Genomic DNA, 21922 nt, shown 5'->3' on the forward strand with positions numbered 1-21922 from the left:
TGTTCACAATATCCAATGGAAATGTTGTTGTTGCATTTTTATAGTCGATAGTTAAACCATTTTGCATTACATGAGATATGGAAGCTAAAACTGTGTTAATCATAGTTTAAGTTGGGCTCTCTAATTACAATTGCCAATTAAACAAGTGGAAAGATATCCTTTACTCGTTTCTAGTGATTTGAATATTCATTTGTATATGAAATCTTTATATTGAGATTTAATAGCTAACTTATCTTGTTGTAATTTATCCTCTCACAAAGTTTTTGTTGCTCAGGTTAAATGGAGTGTCAACGTAAATACTTATGATTTGGCTAAATATGTTTTACTGTTTTAGTGTTAAGTAAAGATCACACTTAATTAGTTGGAGAAAATCCATGAAAGGATGTCATTGTAAATGATTCTCATTTATATTTATCTCAAAAAAATATAAAAAATAAAAAATGTAAAATTGCGATTACTAACACTTTCTACTTAATTGAACAACTAGTTAATAATGTTCATATGACTTAATTGGTAAAAAAAAAACATGTAAATTAACAATCTTTACGGAAGATTTTCTTTTTCTTCCATTTTTCATTTTAATCTTAACTTAATCTTTTCTAGATTATTTTCTTAATTAGATTTATTTTTTAATTTTCATTAATACAATTACTTTGTTTAAGTGTGTTTTCTGGAGATTTTTTGGGATTATTACTTTAGGACAATACCATTTCTAGTTTTTTTTTATATATATATATTGTAATACAATACAGTACTGTGGCTCTCTTTTTTGTTTCTCTGTTGACAAAATTGTAATTCTGAAACAAAATTCTGACCAAAAAGTTGATTTGCGAATATTAAGAACCGATTGTCCAATGAAATGTTGCCAATTCAGCTCAATGTGGAAGATGGAATTAAAAAATGAATATGTACTAATTTATTTATTTCTTAAAAGAATTAAAAAAAAAAAGAGTAGTTACTGGTGTGGTGGGTGCATTTCTGAGTGGGACCAGAAAAGTTGTGCATGTGGACACTTTCCAGAAAATATGAACGTTAGAAGATCTCACAAAGGAGAAGGAAAGAGAAAATGAGCGCCAGGCGCCGAAACTTGTGCGTTTTTGTTTAAGTGGGCCCCACTCCAAACTCCTGCCTGTCACTTTCGAACCCTTTCTCACCACCTGGGACTGCCTATAGCCGGTGCCGGTCACTCCTTGTTTTTCTTCCTTTATGGAAATTTAATGTATTAATATTTCCAATTTTATAAAAAAAAATATATTATAGTACGATTTTGTAGTCTTACGAAAATATTGTGTATTGTAGTTTACGATTTTTAATTAATGCAAACATGAATTCTATTCATTTATGAGTGTCGTAATGACTCTAATATCAAATCCAATACTAGATGATAAAGATGAAAAATAAATATGTTATTATGTTAAACAAAATCAAATCTAACTAAGGCAAGTATGTTATGTTTGGGATAAATTGAAATTGGCAACCGGTTGAGGGAGTAACCGGTCAGCGAACGCGCTAAGGCCCAAAAATAAATAAAAAAACTTCCATAAACGGAGAGGGAGAGGTTTAAGAGAAAGAAACCAAGTGAAGAGACAGACAAATAGTATTCTCATCCAAATAAACACCTCAGAGACCTTACTTTTCTTCTCTCCAACACCTCAGACAAATATATATATATATATTAATACATATATCTATATATAATATACTGCAAAACTCAGTAGTCTTTGCCTTGGTTTTGATAAATGTAAAAAGACAAAGAGGACTGAATTTCTTCTCATACATATTTATATATAAAGGATTTGTTTTCCTTTATCATTCGTAATTTTAGCTTACTGGGCGTCTTTCAATGGCTTCGCTTAAGGGCTCTGTGTTGTCCTCCGTTTTTGGGTTCGTCTGCATTGTTTTGTTCTCAAATATCTGTTTCGCCGCTGACCCCACCATTTCTTACGAGTTCCATATCTCTTACATCACTGCTTCTCCTCTTGGTGTTCCTCAACGGGTTTGTTTACTTTCTCCCTCTGCCTTTTATGTAAATCATTGTATATGTATGTTTGTATTACTTCCCTTTTCGGCTTACTTTGAATTTGGTTTTTGTTCTGGGTGGTAAGAGGAAAACATTTTCATATCACTTATCAGCACTGGATCCGGCCGGTAGGAAAACCATTTTTGAAAACTTCTTACTTTAACATATATATTATATATAAGTATAAGGTTTATGAGGTCCAAAAATCGTAAATATTCTGATTGTCAGATATTAGTATGGGCTTTAAAGGGTTGTATATGTTTTCTTTTAAAGTAAATATCAAATGGGTTTTTGACATTTTCAGTTTTAGTTCATCAACCTTGTTTTAGGTTCTGCAAATCTAATCTAGCATCTAATCTTCGAATATAATATAATATTATTTTATTTGAGGGTCAAGTGGAGGACTGGAGTTTTTTCACTATACTTGATTTTCATTCCATATTTCATTGATTTATTGATTTTCGAGTGGCAGGTTATAGCTGTTAATGGGAAGTTTCCAGGTCCTCGAATAAATGCCACCACAAATAATAATGTCCTTGTTAATGTCTTCAACAAATTGGATGAGAATCTCTTGATTACTTGGTACGCTTGCAAAAAAAAAAAAACAAGAAAAACTCTTTCTTGTCTTTCTGTGTTACTTTTGTTTTCTGATAAGTGAAATGGAACTATTTTTTGGTGAGACAGGCCTGGGATCCAGTTGCGAAGAGATTCATGGCAGGATGGTGTTCTTGGTACCAATTGTCCCATTCCTCCTAAGTGGAATTGGACTTATGACTTTCAAGTTAAGGATCAGATTGGTAGCTTCTTCTACTTCCCCTCTATCAATTTCCAGAGAGCAGCAGGTGGCTTCGGCTCCTTTGTCATCAACAATCGACCAGTCATATCCATTCCTTTCGCCCAGCCTGATGGTGATATTGAAATCTTCATTGGAGATTGGTATATCAGAAATCATACTGTGAGTAATTCTATGTTGAATTGATATTTTTCATGTTAAGAATATAATTTTATTTGCTCTTGGAATAATGTTTTGTTTCTTTCTCTATGTTTTAGGCATTAAGGACATCTTTAAGTGCTGGGAAAGAGCTTGGGATGCCAGATGGAGTTCTCATCAATGGAAAAGGGCCATATCGTTACAACAACACTCTTGTGCCTGATGGTATTGAACATGAAACCATCAATGTTGACCCAGGTATGTTTTGGACCTCTACTACTCATTATGGTGTTTGTACTTTTATAGTTTTTATGGTCTTTGAAAAGCACTAGCAAGCTTTTTGTTGAGGCTTTTTCTCTCATTTTCACTTGATAATACCAATGTGCTTTTTTTTTATCCCTTTACAATTTAAATGATGGCTGTCTCTATAATTGTATGTTTCATTGCCTGTTGTTTGAAATGATGCTTGTATGTTGTGCAGGCAAAACTTATCGACTTCGCGTGCACAACGTTGGAGTTTCTACAAGTTTAAACTTCAGAATTCAGAGTCACAATATACTTTTAGCCGAAACAGAGGGACACTATACTATGCAACAAAACTACACTGACTTCGATATTCATGTTGGGCAGTCTTATTCTTTCTTGTTGACCACTGATCAGAATGCCAGTACCGATTACTATATTGTTGCCAGTGCTAGGTTTGTAAATGAATCTATTTGGCAAAGGGTCACAGGAGTTGCAGTCCTGCACTACTCTAATTCTAAAGGTCCAGCCACTGGTCCTCTCCCCGATCCACCAAATGATGTGTTTGACAAAACAAGGTCGATGAATCAAGCATTGAGTGTCAGGTTTGTTCCTGTAACTTTTCTGTTATCTTTTACTTTTTATGCTTAATAGTAATGACCCAGATAAGTTAAACTCGATTTTTTTTTTTAATTTTAGTCATCTTTATCCATTTTTGGTGCCGGTAGATGCATAGACTTTGCCTGAATTATTTGCAACTTTGTTCTAAATTCTCTGCTTTTAACAATCTCAGGCAAAATGGATCAGCCAGTGGAGCTCGGCCTAACCCCCAGGGTTCATTTCACTATGGCTCCATTAATATCACTGATACGTATGTTATTAGGAGTTTACCACTAGTAACAATCGGTGGTTCTCGACGAGCTACACTTAATGGCATCTCTTTTCTCAATCCCAAGACTCCAATGAGGCTTGCTGACAAGCATAAACTTAAAGGAGTTTATAAGCTTGATTTCCCCAATAGACCTCTTAATAGACCACCTCGAAGAGACATTTCTGTGATTAATGGTACTTACAAGGGATTCATGGAAATTATATTCCACAACAATGATACCATAATGCAGAGTTTCCATATAAATGGCTATTCTGGTTTTGTGGTCGGGTAAGAATTTCATTTTGCTTTCTCAGCTTTCAGCCCTCTTAATTTTTCCTTTTTTTTTTTCTTCTCTATCCGAACTTGATAAACTTTTATTTATTTGATTTCAGGATGGATTATGGTAATTGGACAGAGGACAGTAGAGGTAGATATAACAAGTGGGATGCCATCTCTCGCGCCACTATTCAGGTTAGTGTACACATGTTCATATATATAAATACATTACAGACTATACAAACATTTCTCTTATGCTGTTTGTACTACTGTGAAGGTATACCCGGAGGCATGGACAGCAGTTCTGATATCTCTTGACAATGTTGGAGTATGGAACATACGATCTGAAAACCTTGACAGATGGTATCTTGGGCAAGAAACATACTTGAGAATCATCAATCCGGATGAAAATGGCGAAACAGAGTTTGCTCAGCCTGATAATGTTTTATTCTGTGGTGACCTAGCCTATTTGCAAAAGTATGTCAATTTTCATACTTCTTATCTGCCTTAATGATCATAATTGGTAGCAAGTTTTAACTCCATTCTTGTTTGATGTTTTTCAGGGAACAGAAACATAATTCGGCCATTTCGATTTCAAGGGAATTCTTGAGGCTGCCTTTAACTCTACTGATTGCATTTTTCGTTTTCACCATATGTAGTTGATTGATGTTTCTCTACGATTGATTGTCGTTGATATGGTTTTGTTCTTGTTTACAATTCCTGGCAGTAGCACTGGCAACTGTTTCTTTTGGTAATGTGAGTAGTTGCTGTTGGGTTTACCATACAAACAAATTTAGTTTAGGATTGGGAAAAAAGAGTAAGAAATTCTAGTGATTATTTATTTTCCTTGTTTGGTGACGTTTTATTAATTGTTCATGTTAATTGTCCAGGGGTGTTCCTACCCATTTCTTGTAATTTTGGGTTCATTCTTTGTGCATCTTTCTTCAGTCTTTTCTAATGGTTGCTTACTATGTGAATCCATATCAACACAATTGGATCGGGGGTTTAATTATTTCTTTCAAAATTAAGTCTGATATTTAGGTAGGTACTAAATCCTAATAAAAAAATAATTAAAACTTTCCAAGTTAAAAATTACAAATTTTATGTTGCTACTTTTTTTTTTCCTTTCTTTTTGAGATATTTGATTAATATTAAATATGTATTGTGAAAATTATATTACTAAATATTGTAAATTTTGATAAATATCCTCCATCAAGATTTTCTTTAAGGAAACCCTCTTTCATGACAGTGGCACCTCCAAAATGTGTAGTATATATCACTTAACTAATCACACCAATCAATCCAATTGTTAATCTAATCAGTACTATTTTGTTAATCTAATTAGTATTAAGTGCGAATTTTATATATTGAATCCAATTCAATGCAATTTAATTTGCAAAAATATAGGTTGGATTAGTTATTTTAAATTAATTACTTTTAAAAAAGAAAAGTTTATACATTAATAATTTTAGATAATAAATGAAAAAATCTAGACACGTCACCAAGTAATACCGAGGAGAGAGAAACCCTACAGTCTAGTCGAGGACGAGAGCTCGAGAAGCTTCTACAATTCGAGTGGAGTCGTGTGACAGTCAGTAGTCCCGTGATCCGTAAGGAGAAATACCGGGTAAGCTGTGCAATCCCACATCGCCTGGAGGAAGTTCAAGTGTGATGATTCTGAGACTGTGTAGGTATGGGACTGCACAGTTGAAGAGAGCTTAAATAGATTGATTGGTACTACCTATATCAACAAGGTGCATCTTATTTTTCGGTAGCCCATCTCGAAAGAACTCCACAGTTAAGCGTGCTTGGCTTGGAGCAATTTCAGGATGGGTGACCTCCTGGGAAGTCTTCCCAGGAAGCGTGCGAGTGAGGACAAAGCATGCTGGAAACACTTGTGTTGGTTTGTAGGGTCAGTCATCAGTCCATGAAGCAGCTAGAGTGACGTACTCGTGTATAAGAGCCATTATTCCGTGGGTGTAAGGACCCAATGGAGGCTTGAAGCTGGGACGTTACTAATGGTATCAGAGCCTTGACCCAGCCGGAAGTGTGGTCGACGAGGACGTCGCACCCCGTAAGGGGGGTGATTGTGACAGTCAGTAGTCTTGTGATCCGTAAGGGGAAATATCGGGTAAGCTGTGCAATCCCACATCGCCTGGGGGAAGATCAAGTGTGATGATTCTGAGACTGTGTAGGTATGGGACTGCACAGTTGAAGAGAGCTTAAATAGATTGATTGGTACGACCTATATCAACAAAGTGCATCTTGTTTTTCGGTAGCCCATCTCGAAAGAACTCCACAGTTAAGCGTGCTTGGCTTGGAGCAATTTCAGGATGGGTGACCTCCTGGGAAGTCTTCCCATGAAGCGTGCGAGTGAGGACAAAGCATGTTGGAAACACTCGTGTTGGTTTGTAGGGTCAGTCATCAGTCCATGAAGCAGCTAGAGTGACGTACTCGTGTATAAGAGCCATTATTCCGTGGGTGTAAGGACCCAATGAAGGCTTGAAGCGGGGACGTTACAAGTCGAGTTTAGGCGTCGCCGGCGTGTCGTTTTTCGTTCGATTCATGTCGGAAGACAGCAAACGACATCAGCTTGTCTAGGCGACTTGGATGATCTCGTTGTTGATCGAAGACAGTGAGCGACTTGGTTGAGTTTCATGGTTGATCGGCTAGCAAAGGCATAGGAGACAGTGACTGACTTGGTTGAGATCTGTGGTTGATTGGCTTGCAAAGGCAGAGGAGACAGTGAACGACTTGGTTGAGTTCCGTGGTTGTACGTGTTATCATTTAAGAAAATTAAATATAAGGAGATATCGTACGCATGGCTAATTTATTCACATAACTTTTACTGTTAATAGTTTTGGTTTTAGTTTTTATTTTACTATATTTAGTTTTGTTTCATTTATTAATTTACTATTGTTGCCCCCAATTTTGCCCAATATATGTGGACCAATCAGACAGGGACACGTGGATCAAGCAATTCACAATATTTGCTAAGTCTTTAGGCCATAAGATAACATCCCGGACGTAGGTCCCGGAGAAGGCACATGGAACTCAATATGCTCCCGGAAGCTCACACAACGCTAAGGCATCTCCGCGAGGTGTCAGGTTTCTCCTGAGCAATTAAGTCGCATTAAATGCCGCATGGGAGGAAGCGTGTTGGGACTGCTACACGCAATAAAGTCTGACGGCACAACCTCCAACCAGCAGCGCCACAGTAATGATCATTTAAGTCTAGCGACGGCTACACTGTGAAGAGTCACGTCAATCACAAGGCAATAAGGACATTCCACATAAAAACCCTACAACACCTAGGGATTTGACCATGCATTACCCATGGTATATTCATTGGGAATACCCAACTTTATGGATACTTACAGATACACTTGTAAGGACAATTCTAGGGATTACCCCACCAAAAACACTATAAATACCCCCTCAAAGCTCATTAAATGGGATCGAGAATCTTGGGCTGCATATGAGCAAGTAGAGTAAATACTCACCAAGAACATTCTCTGTATTTATAAGGGTGAAATTCTCCCAAGTATAATATCTGTATTAAATACATCCATAAATAACAAAGACTCGTGGACTAAGACTCATTAACGCCCCAACCACGTAAATATCCTTCTCACTTTCTTACAGCTCAATAATTTTATAATGTTTTATTAGTTGCCGAAAATCTCGGTCAACATTTTGGTGCTTTCATTGAGAGCTGAAGAAAGCTACTGTAAACAAACATTTGACTTCACAAACATGGTGGAGACAAGAAGTACTCGTCAGCCTCGTCCTCTGGAAGACGCTCAAGACCAGAATGAGGAAGATGTAGCCTCAAGAGTAGCAGAGGAGTCCGAGGAAGAAGAAATAGTCCCCGATGATGACTACGAGAGAAACCTCAACGAGTATGCCTATGACGAAGGTAGTTACTCAAAACTAGTGCTTCTCAGACAAAAAGCTATCGATCACGAAGCTGAGATCGAAGCTCAGAAAGCGCAAAACTAGAAAATGCAAGAAGTGATGTTGGCCATGCAAAAAGCCATGGAAGCAGCTGGCATTCACGTGCACCCCAAGGCAATGACTGCTGGACTCGACAAGGAGCCAGCGACGTCTTCGCCTAATTCCCAGCAGCACAAATCTAGGGAGCCTAGCCCTATAAGATACCCTGCTGAAGGGAATCAAACAAAAAACCCTACTTCTACCCCAGGGCGAAAGAAAAAGGTGCAGGATTTGCGAAAGGTCCGCTCAGATTTCCCTAAAGGGAAAGGTCCGCAGAGGGGCAAGCCCCAAAAAGGGAGCCTTGGCCCTCAGGATCGAGGTGACCGAAAAAGCGTTTCCGTACACCAATAGCCCGGGGGTAGAGGGAGAAGAGGACAGAGGTGTCCTCCCGTTGATCTGAGAAATCAAATCAATGGGAACCAAGGTGATCTCCGAGATCACCTTGACCAAAAAAAGATACGGACCCGCGGTCTCCACAGGTACGTTGAATGAAGGAATTATGGCGGAACTCGCCATACTTCGAAAAGACATTGCCCGAGTTTCCCGGAGACAGAAAGGAGATGACTCCGACTCGGACAGCGAGGATCGAGAGCCATGTGCTAAGCACATCTTAGAGGTGGAGCTCCCTAAGAACTTTAAGATGCCCGAAATGGCAGCTTATACCGAGAACTCTGATCCTAGCGACCACTTGTCACGGTTCAACCGTGTCATGACGGTCATGAGGGTCAGCAATGACGCCAAATGTCTGTGTTTCCCACTTACCCTAAGTGGGTCCGCGGAGGAATGGTTCAAAAAATTGGAACCAGGATCCGTGGGCTGTTGGAACAAAATACAGACCAACTTCCGGAGACAGTTTGTCGCCGCAAGAAAGGTCAATCTAGAGGTCAGTCCCTTGACTAATATCAACCAACTGCCCACCGAGACCTTGAAGAATTACATAAAGAGGTTCCGAGAGGAAGCCTCGAAAACCAAGAAAGTTGACGACGGACAACAGCTTGCACTTCTCCAAGCAGGCATCCGTACTGGGACTCCTTTCTGGAATGAGCTGCAGCAGGAAGGAGCTGCTAGCCTCCAGGACGTCCAGAAGAGAGTCCAAAAATATATCAACCTCGAAGAAGCCCAAATCGTGGCTTATGGAGGCTACTATCCCACCGGAATAGCAGAGTACATGCCCGGAGTATCGCCCTCGGGTGCTGCCTCGACCGCGACTCCGCAAGCAAGTGGCATACAATTCTCTGCTACCCCCATATATAGCCAGGGCCAAGCCTTGGCACCAGCATCATCCCATTTTGGCAACCCGTCTGGAGTGAATGGACAGGCTCCTTCACACTCTGCTCCGGCTGCTAGCCTGACAGGCCCTTCCCAGGGTTCGAGGAGTAAAAGATCCTCCAAAGGCAGCACCCGGACTTGAGAGAAGCGCCAGAAAAAGGGGTACACCCCCCAGTATACTCAATACACGGAGCTGTCAGACTCCCAAGAGCGTGTGTACTTTGCTACTAGGCAAAATACACACTATCGGAGACCACAACCGTTGTACAAAGATAGCTCTCGGAGAGATCCGAGCAAGAGATGCGAGTACCACAACGACATTGGTCATAACACCAATGAATGTAAGAATCTCAAAGACGAGATCGAAAATCTAATCCGATTAGGCCACCTCTATGAGTGGATCAAGAATAGGTTGCCCCACCTCAATCCGGGTCAGGCGACTGTGGGTATGCCTCAGGGAACACCGGGGGGTACAGCTATTGGCTCCAGCTGCTCCCACGGGCGACGCCCAGCATATCCCCGGTCTGCCGCCCCAGCCTAATAGGAGGGTAGCCATGATCTCCGGAGGTCCCCATATCGGAGGGACTACTCGCAAGGAGCTTAAGTGATACGCCGGGGCCGTGAAACACAATGAGGTGTGGGAAGTTACACAACTCCCAGCTCAAAGGCCCCGGTTGATGGACCAAGCCATCACGTTCACGGAAGAAGACGCCAAGACGGTGCGCTTCCCTCATCATGACCAGTTGGTCATAGAGACCCCCATCGCGAATAAAGTGGTGGCCAGAGTCTTAATTGACAATGGAAGTTCCGTGAACTTACTCTTCAAAGAAGCCTTCACCGCGATAGGCTTGACAGACCGGGACCTCTCACCCACTGGGTCCCAGCTCACAGGGTTTAACGGGACGACACTTATCCCAATGGGAAAAGTAAGGCTCCCAGTCACCTTGTGCCCGGACACCCCCCAGGGCACATTCAAATACTGCACCTTCGTAGTGGTGGAATGTCCGACAGCCTACAACGCGATCCTCGGCCGACCGGCCTTGGTGGACTTTGGCGCAGTCACATCGATTCGGCACCTGTGCCTAAAGTTCCCTACCCGGGAGGCCGGAATCGGAACTGTAAGGCGAAACCAGGGGGAAGCAAGACAATGTTACAATGTCGCAACCCACCTGCCCGTGCTAATGGTCCGAGAGTCAGCTGAGCCAGAAGTGGCTGAAGAGGATGAGTTGGACCCCCGTGTGGGGTCCGAAAGAATTGTGGAACCAATGGAGGACGTCGAAGAAGTATCAGTGTGCGACATCGACTCCACCAAAGTACTCCGGCTAGGGAAGAACCTAGATCCGGAGGAAAAAGAAAAAATAATAAAAACACTGAAGGGCGCCGTCGACATCTTTGCATGGCGCCAAGAAGACATGACTGGCATAAGCCCTCATGTCATCACCCACGTACTCAACGTCAATTCGGACATGCCTCCCGTCCAGCAAAAGCGACGCCCGCTCGATTCGGTGAAAGCCAAAGCTCTAGAGAAAGAGGTGGATAAACTTTTGACTAACGGCATGATCCGCGACGTATACTATCCCGAGTGGCTGGCTAATCTGGTCCTGGTGCCCAAGCCGAACGGAACTTGGCGAGTCTGTATAGATTTCACCGATCTAAACAAAGCTTGTCCAAAGGACTGCTTCCCGCTGCCCAGGATTGACCAGATGGTAGATGCAACTTCCGGATTCAAATTGCTATCCTTCATGGACGCCTATGCTGGGTACAATCAAATAAAAATGCATACGGCAGACCAGGAGTGCACTAGCTTCAGGACCGATAAGGGGGTATACTATTACCTAGTCATGCCCTTCGGACTGAAAAACGCCGGAGCAACCTATCAAAGAATGGTTAACCGGATGTTTAAAGGCCTCCTGGGGCGAAACATGGTGGTTTACGTGGACGACATGCTCGTCAAATCCAAAGCATGCAACAGCCATGCAAGCGACTTAGAAGAATGCTTCGAAGTTGTCCGGAGATACGGCATGAAGCTCAACCCAAAGAAATGCACCTTTGGGGTCAAATCAGGAAAGTTCCTGGGGTTCATCGTTAGTCAAAGGGGGATTGAGGCAAATCCAGAAAAAATCCAGGCTCTCCTGAGCATGCCATCCCCCAAAAAAAACATAAAGATGAGCAGAGCCTGACCGGAAAGGTAGCTGCTTTAAGCCGCTTCATCTCACGGTCCACGAACAAGTGCATACCCTTCTTCAACGTGCTAAAGAAGTGCCAAAAGTTCGAATGGTGGGACGAGTGCGAGGAGGCATTCAAAAAGCTAAAAGAGCACATGGCCAAGCCTCCTATCCTATCAAAACCCGTCCTCGGAGAAGATCTATTTCTTTATTTGGCCGTCTCCGAACACGCGGTCAGCCCTGCCTTGGTCCGGGAAGAAGAGAAAACTCAGCATCCCGTGTACTATCTCAGCAAGCGCATGATAGGGGCCGAAACAAGATACCCGGTCATTGAAAAACTGGTGTTTTGCCTCCTGATGGCGTCGAGGAAGTTGAGGCCATACTTCCAAGCCCATCCGATCAAAATTCTGACCAATCACCCGCTCCGAAAGGTCCTCCAAAAACCTGAAGCGTCCGGAAGGCTCCTCAAGTGGGCAATGGAGCTAAGTCAATTCGACTTGCACTACATACCCCGAATTTCTATAAAAGGCCAAGCCTTGGTGGACTTCATTACTGAATGCAACGAAGCCGAGGCAACCGCGAATACGCCGGTACCGCCAATCCCCACATGGAGGGTATTTGTAGACGGAGCCTCCAATGAGAACGGTTCCAGAGCCGGAGTGGCTATGGTATCACCAACCGGACTGCGACTCTAGGCGGCCCTACGGTTTGACTTCGCAGCTTCAAACAATGAGGCCGAATATGAAGCCCTGATAGCAGGGCTGAAATTGGCAAAAGCTGTAGGAGCCAAAAGAGTGGAAGTCTATAGTGATTCCCAACTGGTCGTAAACCAGGTATCCGGAGAATACCAAACACGTGGCGAGCGAATGACCGCGTACGTAACATCAGTCCGAGAGCTGCTCCACGAGTTCACGGACTACAAAATAGAAAGAATCCCCCGAGAAAAGAACGCTCACGCGGACTGTCTGGCTAAGTTAGCCTCGGATAGCGAAATCGAAGAGCTGGGGGTAGTACCAGTGGAACGCTTGGCAGAGCCAAGCATCAAAATATAAGAGACCACTCTAACGGTTGGGCAAGAACCCAGCTGGATGGTCCCCATCATAAAATACATAACAAAAGGTGAGTTGCCCCAAGAAAGGGCACTGTCTCGGAAGATTCAATATCAGGCTCATCGTTATGTAATGATGGATCAAATTCTCTACCGAAGAGGACTCAGCATGCCTTATTTAAGGTGTGTATCGGACCCTGAAGCTAGACAAATCATGCTAGAGGTCCACGAAGGGTTCTGTGGAGATCATACGGGAGGACCCAGTCTCTCAAAGAAAATATTGAGGCAAGGGTACTTCTGGCCAACAATGAAAAAAGATTGTATAGACTATGTCCAAAAGTGTGACTCGTGCCAAAGGTACGCGAACATACCGAGAGCTCCTCCAAATGAAATCACCCTAATGACTAGTCCCTGGCCCTTCGCGGTTTGGGGAATAGATCTTATTGGGTCCCTGCCAACAGGAAAATGGGGAGTAAAGTATGCAATAGTAGCAGTAGACTACTTCACCAAATGGACGGAGGCTGAGCCTATGAAGACAATAACTGCTAAAAAAGCACTGGACTTTGTTATTAAAAACATAGTGTGTCGATATGGCTTGCCTCATAAAATAGTCTCTGACAATTGAAAGCAATTCGATTGTGAGGAATTTACTGACTTCTGCAACCAACACGGAGTAGTGAAAAGCTTCTCCGCGGTGGCCAGACCTCAAACAAACGGTCAGGCGGAAGCAGTCAATAAAATCCTAAAGGTCACCTTGAAGAAAAAGTTGCTGGCCTGCAAAAACAACTGGCCTGAAGAGTTGCCAAGGGTGTTATGGGCCTACCGGACGACCCCCAGAACCACGAACGGTCACTCGCCTTTTTCAATGGCGTACGGTTGCGAAGCGATGATCCCAGTAGAAACGTTATTCCCATCCCACAGGAGGACGACTTATGATCCAGCCACGAATTAAGCTTTGCTTCAAGAGGCTTTGGATCAAGTCGAAGAACTTCGGGATGAGTCTCAAATACGGATGGCAGCTTATCAGAAGAAGGTGACCAAATATTTTAACTCTAAGGTTAAAAATAGAAAATTTGCTATTGGGGATATGGTCCTAAGAAGAGTCTTCCCAGCCACCCAGGAACCCGGAGTGGGAGTACTTGGGCCAAATTGGGAAGGACCATATGAAATCGAGGACGAAATCGGCTCCGGCACTTACAAGCTAAAAAGAATGGATGGAACCATTGTGCCAAGAGCCTGGAATGTCGATCACCTCAGAAAATATTACCAATAGCAAAAGTATAACTTAGACTTTGTTCAAAGAGTTTGTACAGTCCAAATGTATACCTCCTCTACATGTTAAATAAAACTGATTGCCTTAAAACAAAGTTTCTATGCCACTCAGGGGGGTACTAGGGTATACCGCACGGACAGACAGAAAACAAACTAAGAAAAATATCCTCACCCAAAGGGCAGGTCAAAAAAGTATGCACAAAAATAAAAAGCATAAGTATAAAAATCCTGATCCAAAGGACAGGTCAAAAAAAGAGAAATATGTGGCAAAAGAGATCACATATAAATATCCTAGCCCACAGGGCAGGTCAAATATATACAAGTGGCCCGGGGACAGGCCTTAAAAAAATTTTCTCCCCTTCAAATAAAAAACAGCTACCTAAATATATTGTCCCAAGGTAGCAGCAACTATATATAAAAAGAAAAAATAAATAATAAGAGAAGTGGGTGGAATCCTGGTTGTACTGGGTTATGTTGGAATTATATTTATCCAGGATCTTAGATCTACTCACAAGTATGTTGATTTAACAACCTAATATTGAACTTCTAAAACGATGAACTAAACACGTAAAAGTTAAGAATAACTTACAGTGATTGCAGCGGAATTAATGTCTCCTTCCACTCAGATCTCTAACCCTTGATTCCTGTCTGTAGCAGAGTATAATCAAGATCTGAGCCCGAAAGTTCTTCAGTTGGATGTGATCCTTCACAGTCTTCCAAACTATAATGAAGTACTGAATGATGTGTGTGGGCACTTCTCTCTCACTAGGAATTTCGAAATTTCTCTCTTGTTTTCTCTCTTGATTTCGTGTGATACACTATGCAAAGCAAAGTTTTCTCTTTCAAGCACACCAAGAGAAGAGAGGGGGCGGCTATAAATAGGAAAAAGGGAAGACCACAACTTTCCAAATAAACAGTTTCCTCTTTTACTGTGTAATTGAATAACTGCCTTATTTAGTGTGATTCACCACTTTCCTATTAAGGCTAGGCTTTGATTAGCAATTATATGGCAAATTAAATTGAAAATAATAATTGGGAAATATGCAATCATGTGGCCGGCCATGGTGTGTATGGGCCTCACATGGATTTTGCAGTTTCCTCAATTTTATTTCTATTTCTCCAAAAATGCCATTTTCCAATTCTAATCATTTAAATGCCAAAACTAATTATTTAATAACTAAAATAGATTATTAAATAATATTGCCATTTAAAATTAATTATTAATTTAGACATGCAAAGTCTCATAATTAATAATTAAACCTAGAAACCCTCTTATTTACAATTTCATTCCTAAACTGTAAGAATTCACAAATTAGACATAGTCTAACTTTTAGAATTATAATTGATTAATCATAAATCAATTATAGAGTCTTACAAACATTATAGTCTCAACTAGAATGGGGACCATGGATCTATATTCTGAGCTTCCAATAAGTTGAACCGATTTACCAAGTAAATCCCTAACTTATTAATTCCTCGTTGAATCCACTCTTAGAACTTGGAATTGCACTCTCAGACTTATATAGAGCATATCATATGTTTCACGATATCAATATGCTATCTCATTTAACCATTGTTATAATCTTAATGTGATTTAGAGATCCTCTATATAGATGATTTACATCGAGACGGGACCAATTTACCGTTTACACCCCTCAATGTATTTTGCCCATTTGAACACTTAGTTACTTGTAAATGATGTTTTAGTGATCTAATATATAGTCACTGAAACAAGAGCTCATCCATTTACTTCTATTTAACTAAGCTCAAAAGGAATCATCACTTTACTTCTATACACCAGTAGAAGCTATAGATTTCCATATTTATGTTTAGCACTCCCATTCAGTTATGCTATCATGTTCCCAAAATATATGTATTATCCTGACTCAAAAGTAGGCTTTAACTAATAAATCAAAGAACAAGAATAGCACTCCTGAGATTGAGCCTAAGCATATCAGGATTTAGATTCTCTTAATCTAAGATCAACTTCTGACATTGACTTGGAAAGATACAACGGTAAGTTTACAATATCTTTGACCAAGTTCAATATCGGTCCAGTCCAATGCATACTCCATGCATTCGAAACCAGTATACTTTGCCAATGTTCTGGAAAGAACATAACACTTACTCCAAGTGTAAGTATACTTCATCGCTGATTATCACATCAGTGTAAATCCAAAACACTGATGAACAGGGACCAAATCTTTTGAATCATATAATCACAATCACATTCCACTATATTGACGATACTGTAATTGTGAATAACTATATGTTCTGGATTTAACTGATTTTGTGTATATATCAAGTATATATATTAAACCATAAACATGTAACATACATGTAATCATAATTCACTTCTAAATTGATAACTAATCAGATTGTAATGAGTTTTATTTAGGGCATAAAACCCAACAAACTCCCACTGGCACTAATATAAAACAAGTTGGGCATTACAATCAATCTTTTGTCTTGATCCTCTGATCAAGTGTAGTATATTTGAATCCACCCATATGTTTGGAACCAGGTTCATAAGACTCATGAAACCTCCTTAACTTATGCTTTACTCATCAAGGGATACTGAAATCCTTACTGCCCATTAAGTACATCTGAACAACCAGAAGACATATCTCTCAAATTTTAAAATTTGGAATTGAGATAAAGCAGTGTAGAATTTTCTTCAGTAAAATAACTTTCTGGTAATTTTGAATTTACAAAGTTATATCTTCTCTGATGAAGCTTGAATTATTATAGATGGGTTTTAACACTCTTCTATAATGATTCCTCCACCCCCAGAGTAACCACCATCTCACAATGAGTCGGTGTGCATATCAGGATCACTAATGCATAGTTCTTTAATAACATATACGTCACTTTTGTAAATCTTTGTTGATTGTCCCCTAATGTTCCCCATTTGATTACATCTCAGATGGCTCCCACTCAATAGCAGATGTCTGGTTAGAAACTTTTAACCTTTTACTATTGTTTCTGGGAACATCTCATTGTGACTTATTATCTTAAGCTGAAACTGTAAGTTTCTTTAAGATTAGGTCAACAACATAGCAGTCTAGTATTTGAAGTGTAAAATACTTGCTAGAGATTTAAGCAATCAAATCAAGATACCATAAAATGTTATGAGGAATAGACATCTTGAATCAAGTCTTTCGAATAGACTATGCAAGAATTCTTCTATCTTACTCTCATAATTCTGATAAGTTATTTCTATCCATGTGAATGGTTAGACTTGTTTTTATCAGAGGTGTTCTTAAGTTCCTATCACAATTATCAACCAAAAGAAGATGGGTAAAGAATTTTAATATTCTCCCACTCAACCAAGGTAATGTGATACATTATCAAAGAACTTTAATGGTATCAATAACTATTACAACAGTGAATTTAAACTTGGAACATATGATCAAGATCAAGGATTTATTCTGATAATAGCTAATTTATTATATTATGTGCCACAAAGGGTACTGTAGAATAAAGTCCACCCCTAAGTTTATAGAGATTATGGTCCACCCCTAAAGGTTGTAAATCTCTAAGTGTGATAGAGAGTCTGTGGAGTTGAATATAATCCAGAGTTCATTAGATATAAAAAATCGTTTGAACTGCATATTATTCTTAACTTTTCTCCACCCCTATCAGATCAAAAGATCTTTTTATTAAACAAATTCTCAAATAATTGTTTTTGGAACTAACAATTATTCATAAACATAGAAATAATTTCTAGTGTTTATGTAGTAATTACTCTGTAAGGAGTTTAAATACCTTTTGAATTTGCTTCAATAATAAAAACACATACACATTCAAACATAATAAATATAATAATCGGTAATAGATAAAATAAAGAACTGAAGCTCAACTCATAAATTGCAATATAATTAAAAAAAATATATTTTATTATAAACCAAAAAATTATTTGCAATATTATGAGAACCAAACAGGGAATTAAGATCCCAAAACTTGAAATCCAAATTGTTTGAAAAAACTAAACAATTAATTCAAATGAAAGAGCTTCTTCTTTATTGTAGACAATCTCCATCCACCATCCAGCTTTCTAATCCAACTCGCTAAGACAGCACCCGAGTTTAAGAAGCTTTAGCTATAAGAAGAATAATAAACAGGGTTAGTAGTCCAGAATTATTAATCCAAAAGGATAATAATTCACTAAAAACACATCAGTTTATAAAGAAAATACCTTGTTTCTTTGCGAGATACTTAGGACATTGGGATTTCCAATGGCCTTTCTCATTGCAGTAGAAACACTTTCCTTTTGGTGTATTGCCAGAAGCTCCAGCATTTTTGTTCCTAGCTGCATTCGCAGCTTGAGCTCGCTTCTTGGCATTTTTCCACTTCTTCTTATGATTGGATTTGGAAGTAGAAGCAACAAGTGCCTCAGGACTACTTGTCTTATTACCATTTCCAGAATACTGAGGTTTATTCCCTCTTTTCTTGGGACCTCCAATCAAATTTTCATATGTCTGAAGGTCATTGACTAAAGTATGAAAGTCTTGCTCCTTCTTATTCATGACATAATTTGATGTGTAGGGCAGAAAATCTGGAGTCAGACTATTCAAGATGAGACTCACTTGAGTAGTCTGATCCATTTCAGCACCATGATTCTGGGCTTCCTGGAAATCACTAGCCATCTGGAGAAGGTGATCACGCACATTCTGATGGAGTTCCATCCGTGCGTTGATGAATTTCTTAGTCGCGTCAAAACGAGACTGGATAGATGCCATACCGAATAGCTCAGTTAACTGCGTCATGATTTCTGCAGCCGTGACAGTGTTTGCAAACCTTGTTTTCAAGGTGTCAACCATGCTGGAAAGCATGAATAACGAGCTTTATTGTTAGCATTATGCCAACGCTCGAACTTCTCTTTCACAGTTTTGGTTGCATTGTCACTTGGCTGCTCAAGGGACGGCTCAGTCAACACAAACGAGGCACTTTCACCTATGAGAGCAATATGAATGTTCTCTCTCCACTTTGGGAAGTTAGACCCATTTAGCTTATTTTCAGTTAAGAGTGACAACATGGGATTTGACATTGCAATTCAGGATACTACAAGATAACACATAGATATCAATTATGGTTTATCACAAAATCTTATTTAGAAATTATTGGCACACAGCAATTAGGAATGACTAGAGAAAATACAAAAAAAATTCAATCCTAAATAATTTCCAAGGTTTTCAACAAACTGATTTCAGTGTCCCGTTTAGGCGAGAGTCAAATCTATCATTCATCGAATAGAGTTGTCAGCTCATCTAAAATGGCAAACATTCTAGCAACCTTTTATTCGATCGAAAAGAGAATCCGACGTTGTCCCGTTTAGGCGAGAGTCAAGGTCATTCTTATTTCATGAGCTTCTACCATTGTTTCATATGTTTGTAAGTCTTATACAGTATCCACCATTAGGGTGATTAATACCAATATAAAACACTTACGTACATACTTATCTTTCGAGATTAAACAGCGCTAACTTGCTAATGAACGTTCCTCCATTAGGGAGGATTACTCACTAAAACAATAGCTATGTAAAACCAACAATGGAGATCGAATATCTCTAAATAATAAAGCTCATTATTTAAATTGTATTTTCTTCTATTATTTATTTATTTTAAATCTATATATATTTATTAAATTTTAAATTTAGAATAGAATCTAAATAAAATTTAATTTAATATTTGTAAAATTAAACTTAGATGGTTAAGAAAATAAAATGAATTATTTCCATCTTAGTGTTAATTTTCCAACAAATATTAAGAAAATTACTTAATTTAAGTTGTATTAATTTAAATTAATTTGCAACTCAAATTAAAATTTTCTACAAATATATATATTGTATTTCCAAAATATACAATTTTCGAAATACATTTAAAATAAATCAAACTTTACTTAGAAAAAATACCTCAAGCAAAAATATTATCTATCTAGATTTTCTTGACTAAATAATCCAATTTCTAACAATATATTTCAGTTCCTTTATTTTAAATTAATCATTAAATGAAAAGATCATTGATTTAAGTTGATTCAAAATTAATTAAAATAATTAATTTACAATTTCAATCTATCTTTCAAGATAAATTCAAAATCATCCTGCATAATTAAATGCAATTTTGAAAAATGATTAATAAAATAAATAGAATATATTTTGAAAATTATTCAAATTTAAGTTGTTATGGAAATACCCAACTTAAAATAATTTTCCTATTTAATTAAATATCATGAAAAAAACAATATCTAAGTATCATTATGAAAATCAACTTAGATATTTAATTTTCAATTTAATTAAATGTATTAAATTCAGGAAATAAATAATTAAGTATAGAGAAGGCTTAATCATTAATTTCCAATTTAATACAAGGAAAAATATCCTTAATTGAATTGTACAAAAATTAATTATTAAACAATTAATTTCACAATCAATGATATTTTCCTATATTAGAAATAATAATTAGTATAGAATTAATATCTAGAAAATATCTCAATTCTACTAAGTATCTTTTCAAGATCTGGAAAATGTCTGATTTAAGTTATTATAGAAAGAATCTATAATTTACAAACTTAAAATTTTCCAAACATCATTTAATTAAATATCAAAATTAGGTGGTAACTACCTAATTTAAAGATATTCCCTTTTTAAGTTTAAAACCAACTTAAAATAATATCTTTTAAGAATCTTCAATAACTAATTCCTAGAATTCCTCAGCTTAATATTATTATCAAAATATATTCAAATTTAAGTTAAAAGGAAAAATTAGTAATTACTAATTCATAACTTAAATAAGAATATTTAATGAAATAATAAAAGTAAGTTTCAGAAAGAATCTACTTAGTTAAAATTCTTTATTTAATTAAATACAAGAAAAATACAAATAGTTTATCTAGAAATGAAATTCATTAAACTATGTTTTTTCTTAAATTAATTTCGAAGAAATTAATTATGTTGCTATTCAATTTTATTAGGCCAAACTAATATAATTAACCTAGCACAGTTATCCAAATCAGGCAAATGGGCCTTCACAATTGGGGTTGTTCATGTGAGGGGGGGTTGGGTCCAGTATGTCGCACCCACTTCTAAGGCTCCCAACTCTCACACAAGGCCCAAAAGAGAGGAATTTAACCTTAAAATGAACAACTGTTATTAATTGAATATGCCCATTAACTAAATGAGCCTAAATAAAATCTATCAGGTTATGACATTTTATTTAGCAACAACAACCTATATGTATCTATAATAGAAATTAAACATATAGGCTCACACAGGCACACAGATTTGGATGGATCCTATCATGTTACTAGGTTATACACAGATGAAAGAAGTTTGTAAAAAAAAAATTACATGTTACAAATTATCTACTTGATCTATCATCAATTGAACCATGGGCTAAAATCAGATCATTTGATCTGTCAACAAGTTAACCCTGGCAATTTAGATCAAGTAATAATAGGTTTTAGAAAAACTTACAAACAATCTAAAACACATACTCCTGCAACAAGGTTAGATCTGGATAGTTGGATGTATGATTTATTTAATTTTAAATCTATATTTCGAAAAATAAAATTAAAAATTAAACCTACCATTTTGAAAAATTAGGTTTTGGGTAACCTAAATGCATTTCAAAATTAAATTGCTAACTTTCCTTTTAAATTTCATGCTATTTAATAAATCAAATAATAAAATAGAAAATGGTAAATACATACCCTTTTCTTATTTTACAATTTAATTTAATTAAAAAAAAATAACAAAATTTAAAAGTTAACAAAAATACCTTATTTCCTCTTTTAAAATTATCATGATTATTTTGATCTTATTTTAATTAAG

General features: G+C 38.0%; 1 protein-coding gene across 1 annotated transcript; it reads left to right on the forward strand.

Moving 5' to 3' along the window:
• The first annotated feature begins 1551 nt into the window (after nucleotides 1–1551).
• On the forward strand, nucleotides 1552–5228 carry LOC115706216 (monocopper oxidase-like protein SKS1). The gene is made up of 9 exons (XM_030633794.2): nucleotides 1552–1996; nucleotides 2493–2602; nucleotides 2705–2975; nucleotides 3071–3209; nucleotides 3433–3799; nucleotides 3988–4353; nucleotides 4458–4536; nucleotides 4619–4818; nucleotides 4905–5228. The coding sequence occupies exons 1-9, from the start codon at nucleotides 1844–1846 to the stop codon at nucleotides 5002–5004; spliced, it is 1785 nt and encodes a 594-aa protein (XP_030489654.2). The 5' UTR covers nucleotides 1552–1843; the 3' UTR covers nucleotides 5005–5228.
• The last annotated feature ends 16694 nt before the right edge of the window (nucleotides 5229–21922 follow it).

This window comes from Cannabis sativa, chromosome 1 (genome assembly GCF_029168945.1).
Source record: "Cannabis sativa cultivar Pink pepper isolate KNU-18-1 chromosome 1, ASM2916894v1, whole genome shotgun sequence".
Taxonomy (NCBI): Eukaryota; Viridiplantae; Streptophyta; class Magnoliopsida; order Rosales; family Cannabaceae; genus Cannabis; species Cannabis sativa.